The sequence below is a fragment of the Glossina fuscipes genome, unplaced genomic scaffold (genome assembly GCF_014805625.2).
Source record: "Glossina fuscipes isolate IAEA_lab_2018 unplaced genomic scaffold, Yale_Gfus_2 88, whole genome shotgun sequence".
In the NCBI taxonomy this organism is placed as follows: Eukaryota; Metazoa; Arthropoda; class Insecta; order Diptera; family Glossinidae; genus Glossina; species Glossina fuscipes.
Window position 1 is genome coordinate 1098835 of NW_023998442.1, and position 16891 is coordinate 1115725.

Below are 16891 nucleotides of genomic sequence, written 5' to 3' on the forward strand. Positions count from 1 at the left end.
TAAAATTATAAAAGTATCTTTTGCTTTACGAGTTTTTATTTCATTTTCTTGACAAAAAGTAAAACGGTGCATTCATTCACTCATTGATATTGATATGCAAGCAAGTGCGAACGTAACGATAGAAAATTGCAAAGTTTGCATATGTATTTGTTATATGCATACATATGCATACATATATATTTATATACATATACATATATATGTGTATATATATATATATATAACAGACAATTATGGGGAGCAATGTAATGCGCTTTTCCAGCGCATGTGCATCTTGACTATTGTGAAAATCGGCCTTTCCGTTTCGAGAGCTCGAGGTAAGTGGCAGATATTTTGTGGCATCTAAGAAAATATCAAAAATTTTCATTAAGAAATTGCAAGCATCTAATTAAAAACTTTATCAATTATTTTTAATTAATTAAATGGTAAGCGTTTATTAAAAATATTTTTCAAATATCAAAATTAAGTGCACTAATGTGAATTCAGTTTATTCAGTTTCGTTCAATATATGTTCATACATAGATGTATAAGTGTGTATACGCGTGAATATATAATACATACTCTCTTAAGGGCCGGCCGGTGTTATAAGAATTTCTTCTTTTTTTTTTTTTGTTTTAATTTTTTCAAAAATTTAATACTTGTTTTCCATAAGCCATAATGCTTGTGAAGTGTTTAAAAACTTTTTTCAAGTTTAGAGCATAAAATTAAAAGCAAAAGTCTTTTGCTAAAGAAAAGCAAAAAAAAAAAAAAAAAAAAGTTTCGTAATTGAATATGGCGTTACATGTGTGACATGTGTGTAAAAATTGTGACAATTTTGTTAATCACTACAGGAGAAGCGTTTTATGCTAATTTGGTTGTCTCAGATGTGCACACACAGATATATTTAAAAAAATAATTCTTGAATTAGTTTCTCTGTATGTCTGTCTGCCTGTGTATCTAAAAAGTGTAACTGCATCGAAAAAATTTCGATGTTTCTAATTAGCATTATTCTTTCCAAGAATTTGTTAAATATATTTGCTATAATTCTAAAAATGATTCCAATCAGTCCGCTGGTACTAGAAAATTTCCCCAAATTTCCACAAAGTGAAGTAAATTGTTCGGTTTTGCTTTTGGTTTCTGAACTTTGGTGAAGAGAGTGACAAATAATTATCCCTTGATCCGATCTGAGAATATCTGAAGCGAATCAACCACACCCGCTCTCACAGTCACGAGAATTAAAATTGAAACCAAAAGCTTTGCATATATGATTTCAACCGATAATCACGAATAAGTTTTAAGGCCAACAGTAGAGTGCCTACAAATTATATATACCTTACGGTATAACTGGACCTTACCCTTTATAAGGAGGTATTCTTAATAAAATTAGTACAAGCACTTTGAACAGCTTCTTTGAAATTTCGAGGCAAATGCCGGCGTAATTATCCCTAACGACGGAATAACTCTCACTGATAGTATGCAGACTGATGTGAGTCTAATTGTTCAAAACAGGGCTATTCAAGGTATTGATGCAAGAATGGTTAACACTGCATTTAAGAACAAGGCTTTACAGTTTACATCAAAGTTAATGTGAAAATGATCCCAATCGGTGAATGATTAACAAAAATTATGAAATTTTTTTCATATATTGTTTTGGGTTACTTGGACTATTACGAAATGTGTGCACTATGAACTGAGCTGTAAAAAATAATGGGTCATTTGAAAAGTCTTTGCGGTTTTTTTCTCGGCTTAGAGATCCATTTAGTAGTCTGCTCTTTTCATATCATTCCAAACTGTCACGTGGTTAATGTTCAGTGCCACCCCTATTCTGTACAGCTTGCGTGCTTCACCAGTTGTAAAATTTCAACGACATTTTCGGCCAGAGCAGAATGCATTTTTGACGTCCAAATTTCGAATCGAGGAAACCACACCTAGGGCCTTCGGTCACCTGTAGAAAAAAAGCATCACATAGCGTATTTCTTCGGATATTCGACCCGTTTTTACGCGAGCAACGAATTAGAAAAGTATTTTCAAAAAAAATGTAAGATAAAATGTCACCTTTCGCTTAAGACAATCAAGTGAGTGTTGCCCGATATCTAGGCATTAACGCCATCCTGAGTGAAAAATCGCAAGGACTTTTTATATGACCTGTATGAATATTTTCACGGTCCAAATATGGTACGTCAATTTTTTTGTCTTAAATTACTATTATGTTATAATTTTCATCATGAAGCTTTGAATATTATACCTTTGTGTCGTATGAACTCCAGTTTCCGTTGTATGAGAGAGGATTTAAAAATTGCCCTCAGCCGATTTAAAGTTTTCACACCAATTTAGAATGCCGAAATAACACTACTTAGCTACTTTTGCCGAGAAATTTTCAAAATTACAATTTTTTTCCATATAACGGCTTTTCGGAGTAGGGCCTTGTATGGGGAGATCGGTCTGAACCATTTTCAATAGCGTTCGTGCTAGAGTCAAAACATGTCACTGCATCAAATTTCATCAACATATCTCGAAAATTGCTACCTGTAGCTTGAATACAAATTTAGATAGACAGGCGGACAGACAGACAATTCAAATTATGATTCTGAATCGATCGGTATAATAATAGAGAGTCTTCAGCTCTTCTGCGTCTTACATACGTCCGCATTAGCTTAGTAAATCTTCTACCACAAGTGCTGTAGGGTATAGAAACGAAAGAATAGGCGGAAAGCAAACCCTTTATGATAGCAGTTTTTTTGACTTCTTCTTTTATTACCCATTACTGGGTATAAATGCCCACATTTTTTTTTTTTCATGATATTATTGCTTACGAAGTTATATCATTAAGTGAAGCCAAAAATCTCCTAGCTGTGTATATAATTTCACTGTTAGTTCTCAACCCTGTCCAATTGCGAATATAACGCAACTACGACCTTTGCCTTCTCCCAATGTCTATACGCTCTTCGATAGGACATTCCATTATTATATGTAGGACTTCATGTTTTCCATGTGTCCAAATTACACAGCTCTTCTTCTTTTTCAATATATTTTAATATCTCACGATCATTGTTTTATTTTTCTCAGGACTTCAGCATTGTGTATGCGATCTGCCCATGACTTGCTTGCCTTCATTTCAGCGAAACGCGATATATTTTAGGATTTCTAGCACCACAAAGCACTCTTATACTTTTTTGTGAAACCAGGATTATTTGCTTGTATGTATTCTAATTGCTTATATGTATTCTCTATTGTTAGACGCCTCAATGAATTCAGGATATTTCAACATAGGCTAAACTGATATATCAAATTTTTCAGTTTTTTTAAAAGGACTTACCAAGGTTGATAGTATCAACGAGAAAATCTAATTTACTGTGCAAGCGCTTTCGATAAACTAAGCAATTGGGCTTTTCCGAGCATTTTATTTTCTTATATGAATAAATTCCAGAATCAGAATTTTGGAAAATATTTCAAAAGGTATTTTTGAAAAACACTTTGGTACAGCTTTATATAGTTTTTTCAAGCTTGTCTTCTTTTAAGTTGAGAAAAGTTAGTTATAACATTAATTTATTCTTATACATCGTTATATCTGTCTGTCTGTCTGTCTATATTTCACATGCAATACAAAATAATTTTGCATTCAACTTAATTTTCTGCACATGTTTCAGTTAACACAAGGTTGCAAATTAAAAATAACTTCTTCAAAAAAGCAATGAAAAAAAAAAAAGATGTATAAAATAAAAAAAGAGATACAAAAATCATGACAAAATTTACACCAAAAAAAATAAAATTTTAAAGGAAACAAGAGTGTTAAAAAAATAAAAAAAAAAAAAAAAAATAATAATAATAATAATAATAATGGAAAATAATTTTAGGAAGCATGTAAAAGAAAAGAAAAAAAATCTCAGCACTAAGAAGTCATGCGTCGTCTGTTTGCATTTGTTGCAATGCGCAAGTTACATTTAACCTAAAGGAATACATATATTTATATATATATATATATATATATATATATATGCATATTTTGTCTACATAAAAATCCAACCAAAGGAATGTCTCTATATATATACAGGAAGGAAACGTTTCTTATATTTAAATATATATATTTATATATATAACTCGTAGCTTAAGTCTGATTAATATTGGATGAAACATTTGGTGACTCGACCGGTATTGACATGATTACTTACGTACATTGATATATATCCCTGCAATTGAACGCTAGTGGCATGAAAAAGAGCAGAAGAAACAAATAGCGAAAAAGAACGAAGATATACATTTTAGAACCAATCAATGAGTTAAGCCCTTAAGTCCTTAAGTCCGAGAAAACTAAATATGGCAAAAGTATTCTCTATAAAGTTTAAATTTATCAGAGTAATACCTGCTCGTCTGATCATTATCAATACGTTGATGAAAAAATTTTAGAAATTTCTAAAGTTATTTCGAAAAATAAAAAAACGCATACTGGCAGATAACGTTCCTTAGGCCTGAGATCGATTTTAGGAATCAAAAATATGTCTTTCATTTTTAAATAGACTGACAGCCGCATTCTGAGCAACATGACAGACAAGTCACAAATCAAAAGATATTTTTTGCTTGTGTTTTTCGTCACCTAACAGCGTTAGTTTATAACAAGGCTTGTGTTGAAGAGTCATAAACGTTTTAAATAGTCCTCGCTTAAGCCTAGCGACCAGTCACAGCGCCCGAGAAAAGCAGATTACTACTATGGACTAAGAAATTTGATACAAAGTCATAAACGTTTTGAAAAGAAAACAAACAGTCCTCTCTTATGGCTAGTGATCGATCACAGGACCAGCATAGGGCTGTAAGTTTTTTTTTTTTGCTAATTAACTAATCGATCGGAGTATTTTTTTCTTTACAAATGGTTTTTAGCTCACTTTGTGCTATAATATATATTTATAAGTTCTAAATTACTGAGAGGTGGTCACCCGCGACTGACGTGGGCTAATCAAGCTCGTTTGTGGCTTGCAGTTCTAGATGGTGTTTGTAAATATCAATAAAATAACTTTAGATCAGTACAAGGTTACAATCTTAACGCTATTGCTAGCGTTGTTATGCTTTCGTCAAGCCTGCTTTTAAAATTACTGCTTAGCCTTTCGCTGAGGCTGCAATTTTTTATAAGAACTTTTGCGACCTCGAATTTACCAGGAACAACCGACAGAGTGGCAGTTGATGAAACTTGACATTTTCAGGCCTTTACCGTCTACTCCGTTGCCTTTGAACCCGCGATCATTGAACTGTTAGTTGCGATCTTTTGCCTACTCGGCCGCACATGGGGATTTCGAAGCCTTTGATTTGCTATAAAAAAGTGACAAGTGTCGGCCGGTCGTCCCAATTTTCGTGCCTTGCCATGGACATGGACCTTGTAATAAAGAATTATTCAGAAGATACTGAAGGATTAACTCGACTCTAAACGATAATTAGAACAAACAGTACTAAGAGAACCATTTCTTTCCATTGTAGCACTGATAAAAGAAAAAACTAGTAAAACTACCCTACACCACCCTAAAGTTGTTCAGATAACGGCTTTTCAAACTAAGGCGATATATAAAAACTGCTCGAAAAATTTGTCCAATGCGAAACATTTTCAACAAATACAAATTTTCAACTACAGCAACCCCACAACCAATAAAACACATTATAACCTTTAGAAGAAACGAGGTACAGAAATAATCATAATTTTCTTCATTACTTTTCGTAAATGACTGAGGACTGATTCGAAATCATTTTTACAAATAAATAAAAACACTAGAGTGGATTTCGGTCCATCCGTGCCCTGCACCAACCTACAGTTATTCACATAACTACTTTTCAGTACAAGTCATTATATGGACAGCAGTTGAAAAACTGGTCCGATCTAGACCAATCTCAATAGCATTCATCTTTGGGTCAAAGCACGTCGTTGTAAAAAATTTCATCAAAATATCTGGAAAATTGCAGCCTGTAGACTGAACACACAAAAAAATGACGGGCAGACAAACTTAGCGCACTGAAAGGTGGGTTTAACCCAAGTCCTTTATTGTATTGCACAAATTGAATATATACTCATTTACTACAAGCGGCGTAGGGTATAAATAGTGAGAACATTTTTTTGAGTGTATGTTGCATACACTCTGCTCTGCTCTGCTACAGTTGCATATGGCATGCGTTAACAAAATACGAGAGAACTAATGGTTATGGGTGACTGACGAATTTATATTTTTGCATATCATCTGAGCACTTAAAGGAACATCATGTGAATTGATTTTTAGTTTTTAGACTACGTGGAGATGAGAATACCAACAAAAACAATAATAATAAATGAAAACGAATAATAAACGATTTATAACGAACGCGCAATGCATCAACAACAATTTTGTCGGTATCGTCGTGAGAAATTTCTCCATAAGAAAATTGTTGGAAAATTTTATGTATGCCTAGACGACGACAACGACGACAACGACGACTCTTATAAGCGACTCTTATGCATGAAGGCAAGTGATGAGAGCTAAGCGGTACAGACTCGGAAATAGTTATTGATTTTTAGTCGAGTGACAAAAAAGACAACAAAAACAACAAAAACATTAACCACAAGCAGAAATAATCACGAACAAACATTTCGCAAAGCAGTAAGGAGAAAAAGATTTTTCCTATCAGACGTCGCAAGTGAGACAAAGAGCAGACAGTGAAAAATTTTCTCTAACGGTAATTCTTGCAAAATTTTGCAAATTAAATGAAACTGAAAAAAAATTTAGAAGCAATTAAGAAGTTAAGAAATATTATCGAAAATTTAAAGAAAAGTTTGCAATTTCCAAAAAAACAAAAAAAAAAAATAGAAGGATATGGGAAAATATTGTGAAATTAAAAACAAAAACGAAAAAAAAAAAAAAAAACAAAATTATTTTAAATAAAAGTTTTCTATTAACTTTTACAGCTTTCCGTTAAAATTTATGTTAACAACAATCTTACGGTAATTTGTTAATAAGCACAAAGCAATTTTGAAAAGCGACAACAGACGTTTTCATAAAAGCATCAAAAGAATTTTGAAAAAAACAGAAAAGGGAAAAAATCGTAAGTATCATCGTTTTAATAAAACGTTGACCTCATTTTCTATGCATATATGTAGTGTGCAAAAGGTATACACATAACGTGACAGCTTAGCTGACCACCCACAGGGTCACGCCTTTTTTCTTTTTTTTTTTTTTTTTTTAAGTTTACACTTTTCTCGGCTTTGGTAACTTACAAGAGATACATATTTCCTTTTTTTCTTGTTTTCTTTTTTTTGTTTTTGGTGGGGAGGAGAAGGGTTTAGATTTTCGATAAAGCGATTCAACTTCAAGAAGAGCCAAAGGAGCGTTACTTTGATTTTTTTGTACGGAATTATTTAATTGAGATTTATTTTCGCAAAATGGGCAAGGAAAAGACTCATATCAACATTGTCGTAATTGGTCATGTTGATTCGGGTAAATCGACTACGACTGGACATTTGATTTACAAATGTGGTGGCATCGATAAGCGTACGATTGAGAAATTCGAGAAAGAAGCCCAAGAAATGGGCAAAGGTTCGTTCAAGTATGCCTGGGTTTTGGATAAATTGAAAGCGGAACGTGAACGCGGTATCACAATCGATATCGCTTTGTGGAAATTTGAAACGCAAAAGTATTATGTAACCATCATTGATGCACCCGGTCATCGTGATTTCATTAAGAACATGATTACCGGTACTTCGCAGGCCGATTGTGCTGTTTTGATTGTTGCAGCCGGTACCGGCGAATTTGAAGCCGGTATCTCAAAGAATGGTCAGACACGTGAACACGCTTTACTCGCTTTCACTTTGGGCGTTAAACAATTGATTGTCGGTGTTAATAAAATGGATTCAACCGAACCGCCATATAGTGAAGCACGTTACGAGGAAATCAAAAAAGAAGTCTCATCGTATATCAAGAAAATTGGTTATAATCCAGCTAGCGTGGCATTTGTACCAATTTCCGGCTGGCACGGTGACAATATGTTAGAACCATCTGAGAAGATGCCCTGGTTTAAGGGTTGGACTGTTGAACGTAAAGAGGGCAAAGTTGAAGGTAAAACTTTAATCGATGCTTTAGATGCTATTATGCCGCCCCAACGTCCCACCGATAAGCCATTGCGCTTGCCCTTACAGGATGTTTATAAAATTGGTGGTATTGGTACAGTCCCAGTAGGACGTGTCGAAACTGGCATACTAAAACCAGGTAAGCTTAAGCTTAGTTAAACGTATAATGAAAAAATACATTTTTTTTTAAAATAATTTTTCAAAATATTATTCTCAAAACTAATGCTTTTTTCTTTCTGTTTCTTATACTTTTGTGTCTTAATTGCTATGCCAGGTATGGTGGTAAATTTCGCTCCTGTTAACTTGACTACTGAAGTCAAGTCTGTTGAAATGCATCATGAAGCATTGCCAGAAGCTTTGCCTGGCGATAATGTCGGCTTCAATGTTAAAAACGTTTCCGTTAAAGAACTGCGACGTGGTTACGTGGCTGGTGATTCGAAAAATTGCCCTCCCAAGGGTGCTGCTGATTTCACTGCTCAGGTAAGTTTAATATATTTTTATCATGCTACATATATAGCGGTCTGCTTATGAATACATAATTGGTGATGAGAGCAAGGAAAAACACTGTAGTGGGCCACGATCAATCATAAAATAACCTACATCACTTTACAGTTATTTATATAACGAGGTGTTTTGTAGAAAATGGTCGTAAAAGTGGTCTGGTTAGACCAGTTTTCAATAGCGTTCGCCCCTGAGCAAAAAGAAAAGACGGCAAAGCAAATTTCATTAAAGGGACAGACAGATAGAGAAACAGACAAACTCAGAACAACTCTCTGAATCGATTATTATAATAAAAGGTGCATCTATCTCAAGTCTTTGTGGGTGTTGCATACATAGGGACAAGCTTAATATAAGCTTATACCACAAGTCGCATAGAGTGTATAAAGGCTTTAAATAGATAGGTAATTCTAGGCTACTGTAATGACTGAATACGGTACCTAATAGTCTACTGTGAACTCATACTTTGTAATATTCTTGGGCAAACGTGGGCATCGATAAGACTATCGCTTTGAAGGAAGCAGTACTTCACTACGCAAATAGTTACTTAGTACAGCTATCGAACTCTTTTAAGTATATAACACTTGACTAGAGAATAAAAAAAGAAAATAAAAGAAGAAAATCACTTTGTTTTGAAACTACGATTTCTTTACTTCCGAACCTTTCTACTAAATTTTTCTTTCACACTGACGAACTTGTGCTAAGTCTTTCCATTTGAACGACTGCTAAACTTCCATAACCAATCTTTCATTTGATTTTTATAAAAACTATTTAACACAAAATGTATAGCAAAGAAATCTTAAGAATTTTTACAAAATTTCACTCTCTTTTCAATAATGAACGTTTTCAAAAACAAAACTCTAAAGCGTCGGGCAGAAATGTCAGCAGCCCATAACTAACAAATTGATCATAAATTCACTTCGCTCACTTTTAATCTCGCTACCATAGTAAAAATGTTGACCAGACATAATGGATTTGAAAGATGTCATATTAGCGCAAGATTCCGTTGCGACTTGACCGTGTTCAACATTTGCCCCCATCTATGTTCAGTCATATTTGCAAAAATTGATAAAGAAAGATGACAACTTGTCGTATATGACAACAACTTTCAGTGTATATCCGAAAAAAAGCATGACTGATCGAAAACTGAAACAATAAATAATCGTGGCTTACAGAGATACAAGAGATATTGATCTAAAATCTGAGGCAAATATTTTGAAAACCGGTTGGTGTCGCTCGACTAATGTTGCGCCATGCGGCAACATATATTATATATTTTTAAAGGGATTAAAGGATAAAATAACAACTTCCCACACTTCCCCCAAAAACGATCGTCTTGATCGTCTTTTTCTTCATCTTTAAGAGCCTAAAGGTTTTAGGCGAAAATATAGAAAAACTGTCGGTTCTTGAGAAAGGAATGCTTGTGCCAAATTTCAGCTTTTTAGTTCCATTTGCGCGATTGTGGCCTCTCGGCAAAAATAGCGATGTGTCATCGTTTGAAGGTCTTTTCGTATAAGTAAAAGCAGTCAATAAATTTTGGAACTTTTTGCAATATTACTTGTGCTATAATCATTTCCTTGCAAATCGACAATAAATGAGTAAGAAAGTTATATTCGGCGAGGGCTGAGTCTCGCATACCCAACACTATTAAAATCTATGTCGCATTCTATACTCCAAGTCTTTTCATTCGCTAACCATATCAAAGGTCTTTCTACGAAAACAATTATCCACTAAGTCGTGCCGTCTACCACACTTAATTTAGAATTAGCACACTTAGCTTGTCGCATGCTACTTTCTAAGTCTGTTTATGTGATATTAAGAAGTAATTAATCCTCCAGGTCGCGGTGTCCGCAATATTTATTTTAGAATTAATCCTTTTCTAGGCATATAATATATCTTTGCTTTTGTGTGGGCAGGGCTGATTTTTCTATTTTTGCACATAAAGAGCAAAATGTTTAATAAAATAAATCTAGAATAATTTCAGCCTCCTATGTTTTATAATTTCGTAGTAACGAGCAAAAACCCACAAATTTTTATTCAGCAAAAAAGGAGTTGAGTTCAGTTTAGGCTCCACTACGGGCTTCTGCTACGACCAATTTGGCACATTTTCAATACCAACCTGCGTGCGAAATTTTCCAATGTATCTATCATATTTGAAGTCGATAACTTCACTTTTGCGACCAGGAGAGTGGCAACAAAGAACACAACACAGACGGACAGACATGTCTTAATCAGTTCAGAGTTTCATGCTGATCAAGAATAAAAATATACTTTAGACAATCTTTGAAGTTTCCTTTTGCGTGTTGCACACATTTCGAAAAAAAAAAAAATGATTAAACCCCTATCCCCATATTGGTGGCTATAAAAAAGATTAAATTGTCGTACTTAGTATTTGTAGCGTTAAAGATTCGTTCCAAGCTTAATGTAATTTTCACATTTGCTACAGTTGTTGTAAAGTTGTAACCATACATTTGGCTTGAATTACTTATTTCTTTATGACATCATTGTATATGTTATATAAAAATTATAAATAAACTATCAACTAATTAATACTATTGAAGTTGAATCGCATGCTAGAATCAATATTATCTTAATATCGTATTGTTTTTGATATTTCATGTTACCGGCTGATTTAATATCAATTAGACAATGTCTTTTATACCATACACCACTTGTGGTGCAAGAACGAAAGTATGCGGCACCCAGAGCGACTTAAGATAGGCCCACCTCCTATTATACCGATCAATTCAGAATCACTTTCTCAATCGTTTCAAGCTTATCTCTATGTCTGTTCATCTTCTTATCTTGTACTCAACCTGCAAGCCGAAATATATTAATGAAACTTGATACACTGACTTGTTTTGCCCTAAGGACAAATGCTACTGAAAATGTTTCCGATCGAAACTCTACAGCACTTTTCGAACACCTCCCGTATAACGACTCATTACAAAAAGCCTAGAGGAAAGTCTACAGCCCACTACAATGTTTTTACTTGTTATTCATGTTCAATTTTGAATGAAAACTTAATGTTTAGGCGAGAAAAAGCCGAGTTAGATTAAACGAATTTCAGCAAAAGTATTACAAAACAATCTAAACAATATGTATGTGTTACAAGAAGAGTGATCGTAAAAACGATCCGATTCAATTCATCTCCAATAGGGTTCGTGCATGGATCAAAAAAAGTCCCTGATAGACATTTAATCGTTAAAGAACAAAATCAAATTTATAAAAATTCAAGGAATTGCAAAAGTTACGAGAGAGACAATGGAAACTCATCGTTTGCATGGTTTGATCAAAAACTAAGAAGAATTTTTGATTGTGTAACCTTCAATAGCAGCCTTAAATTTGGAACTTCTTTTCCACGTTGTCTCCGGTACTTATAGGTAGCATTTTGATTTCCCTTCGCCATCGTACATATATATATATATATATATATATATTTGTCACGTGTCACTGTGATGGCAAGCAATGACTAATACCCTGCTGTGATGTTCAAAACGTTAATAAAAGTCGGTCCGTCTGACCTTAATTGTTACGAAGCGTAATTTTTTTAATTTTTTAAATTCTTTCTTCAATGTCGAACATGCCAGGCTAACCAGTCATTCTAAAATTTATTGTCGTCGTCTATTCGGCTTTATTGAAAGTGACCGTGCTACAACTGTTACACTGCCTCGGGATTTTGTTATAATAGTGCAGATATTAGGTTATTTTCAATGCTTGGCAACCAACTGAAACAAAACAAATTTCGAAATTGTCGTTAATTTGTGATCAACGCGCGTATACACTCGCAAGAAAAAAGGAGTTTGACAACAGATTTAACATGCCCAAAAGAATGAACACAATATCTTAATAATCATGGCATCAGCAGTTCAGATGGACCTAACAAGTCCATTGGACATTTTGTAAAAATTTTATTATATACTCTACAGAACCTGTACTGCAAGTTTTTGCGGATGTACGCAACATCCAGAAAGGCTTGACAGAGAGACCCAATTTTTATAGTGCTTATCGATTCAGAATAGATTTGATGATTTGATTTAGGCGTATCTGTCCGTCTGTCCACTTGTCTGTCTTTGGTTCTTGTGTTCAAACTACCGATCGTGCTTTTTGATGAAACTTGTTGCACTAACGTGTTCTGGCCCAAAGATGAACGGTATTAAAAATGGTACAAATCGATTAACTGTAGGGTGCCCCGGGGGATTTAATAGTGAACCATGGCTTACTAAAGCGTTTTTACACTTTCTTTGGTTGCACACGCTGAACACGTTAAACTAATCTGTAAAAGTTAAAAAGTGTTGCGTTGATTATGGACTTGTGATATTGACTTTCTGTATGGCTCTGTGAACTATTGCAATCTGTCTCAATTTAAACCAATATATGAAATACGCTGCAAAGATGTAACCCTTTGCCTGTTTCAAGACTTTGAAAAATATATAAAACCTATGTCAGATGCACGTCTTTCATTACAGCTGTACAGCTCAGTCGAGTTTGCGCCAACGAAGGGGCTCTACGAGAGACATTCTCATGGCCTTTTACATTTAAAAGCTAATTTTTAAAAAAATATGAATAAATTTCCGTTTTTTCTTATATCTCTCTTAGGTCATTGTTTTGAATCATCCTGGTCAGATTGCTAACGGTTATACTCCCGTATTGGACTGTCATACCGCTCATATTGCTTGTAAGTTTGCCGAAATTAAAGAGAAATGTGATCGTCGTACCGGCAAAACTACAGAAACTGAACCGAAAGCGATTAAGTCCGGTGATGCTGCTATTATAATGCTGGTACCCACTAAGCCGTTATGCGTTGAAAGTTTTCAAGAATTTCCGCCACTGGGACGTTTTGCGGTACGCGATATGAGGCAAACTGTTGCGGTTGGTGTCATTAAATCGGTAACCTTTAAAGAGACGTCCTCGGGTAAAGTCACAAAAGCCGCTGAGAAGGCCCAAAAGAAGAAATAACTAGGGAGTCAGCAGCAAACAATTACAATTAAATTATATTATTATTTGGTCATGTCGCCAAATGATGAAAAGCAAAAAACAATTGCTAACAAAACTCATACATTTACTAAGCATAAATTTATTGAAAAAAACAAAAAACAATTACTACAATTTATTATCACTGATACGATTAGTAATTATAAAAATAATAATAATAATAATAATAATAATAATATTGATAATAATAATGATAATGATAAAAAATCCAAAAAATCAACACAACAACAGCAACAACATACTCTTTTAACTATACATGTAAACAAACAAATATCCACACCAACACCAATATTAATAATACCAATAATAACAACAACACCAGCACCAACACCACCACCGTCATCGCAATCTACAGCATTAAGCATAGAAAAGACATCATCATCATCATCATCATCGTCATCATCATCATCCATTACTCAAGCAACTACTGATGACAATGATTATGATAAAGATAACAGCACTTTATCATTCCTTAAACTTATTCAACATCCTAAAGCCATCAGCAGCTTCAGTAATAAATCACTTAAAGTAACCACCAATACCAAAACCGTTGATATTGAAAATTTTCAAAGCATTTCACTTAAAATTTTTATGATATTTTTATTAATTTTATACTATAATTATTTCAATTTAAATCTGCACAGACATCGTAAATCATTTCGCAGGAAATCGGAAAAGAAGCAATGTTATTATAATCAAATAGTAACATCGCCGCAATGGCAAAACTTTCAATCGATCATTTTATAATTATGGCATTATTTACATCAGCAGCACTAGCATTCGCTTAAGCAACAGAACTCGCATCATAACTATCATCATCATTATCATCATCATTATATTCATCATTATCATCATTATCACCATCATCATCATCATCATCAGCAGCATTGTCGTCGTCGTCGTCGTCATACATGGCAGAGGTGACCTTTAACCACTTCTATATTCATGTACTCATATACACACTGTTATATTATTTTTAATACTTTCTCCAAACTGTGAAATCGTTTATTAATCTGTTAAGTGTTCTTAAGTTTTCAAAAAAAAAAAAAACAAAAAAAATGAAAAACAAAGAAAAAAAAAGAACAGAAAGAGAGAGAAAAAAAAAACATAATTCGCTTGCTTTAAAGCAAAAAAAAAAAAAAAAAGTTTTATTAAAGAAAACCAAAAAACTTCCCTAATGCCAGGAAATAAAATTTAATGTTTGCATTCCTATTATGCCTCCCCCTTTCAATTCATACCTTTAACTCTCTAACTTTGTTAAACTCTTTAGATTTAATTTCTCAGCGTCAGCTCAACACCATCCTATACTATACACACATTGGGAATTTTAAATTCCTTACCACTACAACAAATAATAATAATAAAATTAACAATAATAATAATAATAATAATAATACCAGCAAAACCAACAGCAGCCAAAACTTGAAAAACTGAACTTTTGAATTGAATTTGGACACAACATTCGCAGTATATCTCCAGCAGAAAAAAAATTTAAAAATAAACAAATAAACTAATAAATAAATAATTAAATAAAAATAGTTTAGGCTTAGAACTATCGACACAATGACACAACATTCTCTCATTGCAAAACTTAACATATATGTACGAAAGAAAAAATCGAAATCTCTAAAATATTAAATAAAATACATAAAATAATAAAAAATTATAAATGTATTTGATTAACTCACTAAAAAAAAAAAAAAAAAACAATACAAAAAAAAAATACAAAAAATACAAAAAAAAAAGAAAGGAAGGAAAGAAAATAATAATAATCAAATAAAAAAATTAAGCATGAAAATTATTCGAATTAAAAATTTTGATGGTAAGCAAAGCATATAATGTGAAGAAGAAAAGCCACACAAACAAAGATCATTAATTATCATCAACTGAGAAGGAAATGAATGATAAGCTTAACCAAAAGCAAGAATAAAAAAGAAACACAACCTACTCTAAAGCGATGTGAAAGTTTGTTTCATTACATATGTACGCTGTAGTTGCCTTGTAGAGTTAAATCATAACTACATCTTTTAAAGGTATTTCCAGGAAAAATATCAAAAACTTTTCGTATCAAGTCCACAAGATTTAAAATTAAAATTTTTTTTTTTGTTCTAATATGATCAATCGTTCAAGGCGTGTTTCGGAGGAAGAGAGAAGGAAAGAGCGAAAAAGATAGAAGCAGTGGCCGCAGCATAATGGAGGTGTGCATAAAAGTATAGCATAGCTCTTAACGTCTAAGAAATCATTATTGCTTTGATCAAGTATGATCAAATCGAACTTGCGAACATCGACTTGATAATCGTGAAATCGCTCGGCGTACGCATTCAAAATTATCAAAGAACTAACTGATCGACCTGCAACATAAGCGTTTGGAGGGAAATGCTTGAAGTAATAAAACAAATAAAAACATTATACTCCGCCACGATTCACACTTAAGTAATCTACCCTAGCATCTCACAGGCATTCATGTAACGACTTTTCAAAATGAGGCGTTATATGGGAAGTAGTCAAGGAAGCTGTCCGATCCGAATAATAAAATAGAAAATGAATATATTTACAAAACGTAATAGTACGCATACTGTCGAAGAAGCATAGGGAGTTACCAGTCGAGAGAGAAGAAAGAAGGTCACAAGATTATTTGCGTAACTAAATATTCACATAGGTCAAACAAATGAATGTGATCAATGGACACCCGATAAAGGTAAATAAAGAGCAACATAGATTACTTGCCTAGCATCTATTTTCATAGAATTCGGACCAGGGCAGAAGACTAGAAACAACATAGCATCATGTTTATGTTCATGTTAAAGTGATAAACGCATACATAGCTTGGACTCTTCGAGCTACGCAATCTCCTCTCGTTCTTCGTCTGCGAGTCAGCAAGACAACGATAAATCATTTACTGACTTGGGTATAAAAGCATAAAAAATTCAATAATAAAAGACAAAATTTGATGAAAATCGCCAAGGACAAAAAACAACGAATCGAAAAATGTCCTCAACACGTACCAATGATGTGCCACAAATTGATGTCAATTTCAGTTATCAGAATTTTTGACTGCTTTACCGTCTACTATGAATGCTTTATAACATCCGTTTGCAATCATTGCCGAAACTCTTTTCAAACGTTATTTTAGGATATTAACTGTTCTAATGATTTTATTTCAAACACACAATTTTTGAGGCTTAGCCAGCGTGACGTTCTTCATTTGCTGAATTCAAGAAGAAGAATGATTGAAGACAGTTTCTTCTCACTAACTAAGGGGAATGGAAAACCGATCTCAAGCAAGTTTATTCTAAAAAGATGTATAGAATATCACAGGATTTTGGCGATATTAGTTCAAGCTCCATA

The 16891-nt window shown here is 33.5% G+C and overlaps 1 protein-coding gene across 3 annotated transcripts; it reads left to right on the forward strand.

Moving 5' to 3' along the window:
• Window positions 1-251: 251 nt before the first annotated feature.
• Window positions 252-14623, forward strand: LOC119638419 (elongation factor 1-alpha 2). Of its 3 annotated transcripts, none has more exons than XM_038035187.1 (5): window positions 252-317; window positions 6893-7029; window positions 7258-8189; window positions 8325-8530; window positions 13148-14623. In XM_038035187.1, exons 3-5 carry the CDS (start codon window positions 7367-7369, stop codon window positions 13505-13507), a joined length of 1389 nt encoding a protein of 462 aa, XP_037891115.1. In that variant the 5' UTR covers window positions 252-317; window positions 6893-7029; window positions 7258-7366; the 3' UTR covers window positions 13508-14623. The 3 variants fall into 3 exon arrangements, with proteins under 3 accessions (XP_037891115.1, XP_037891117.1, XP_037891116.1); XM_038035189.1 differs by having other exon boundaries at window positions 7261-8189; XM_038035188.1 differs by having other exon boundaries at window positions 7264-8189.
• The last annotated feature ends 2268 nt before the right edge of the window (window positions 14624-16891 follow it).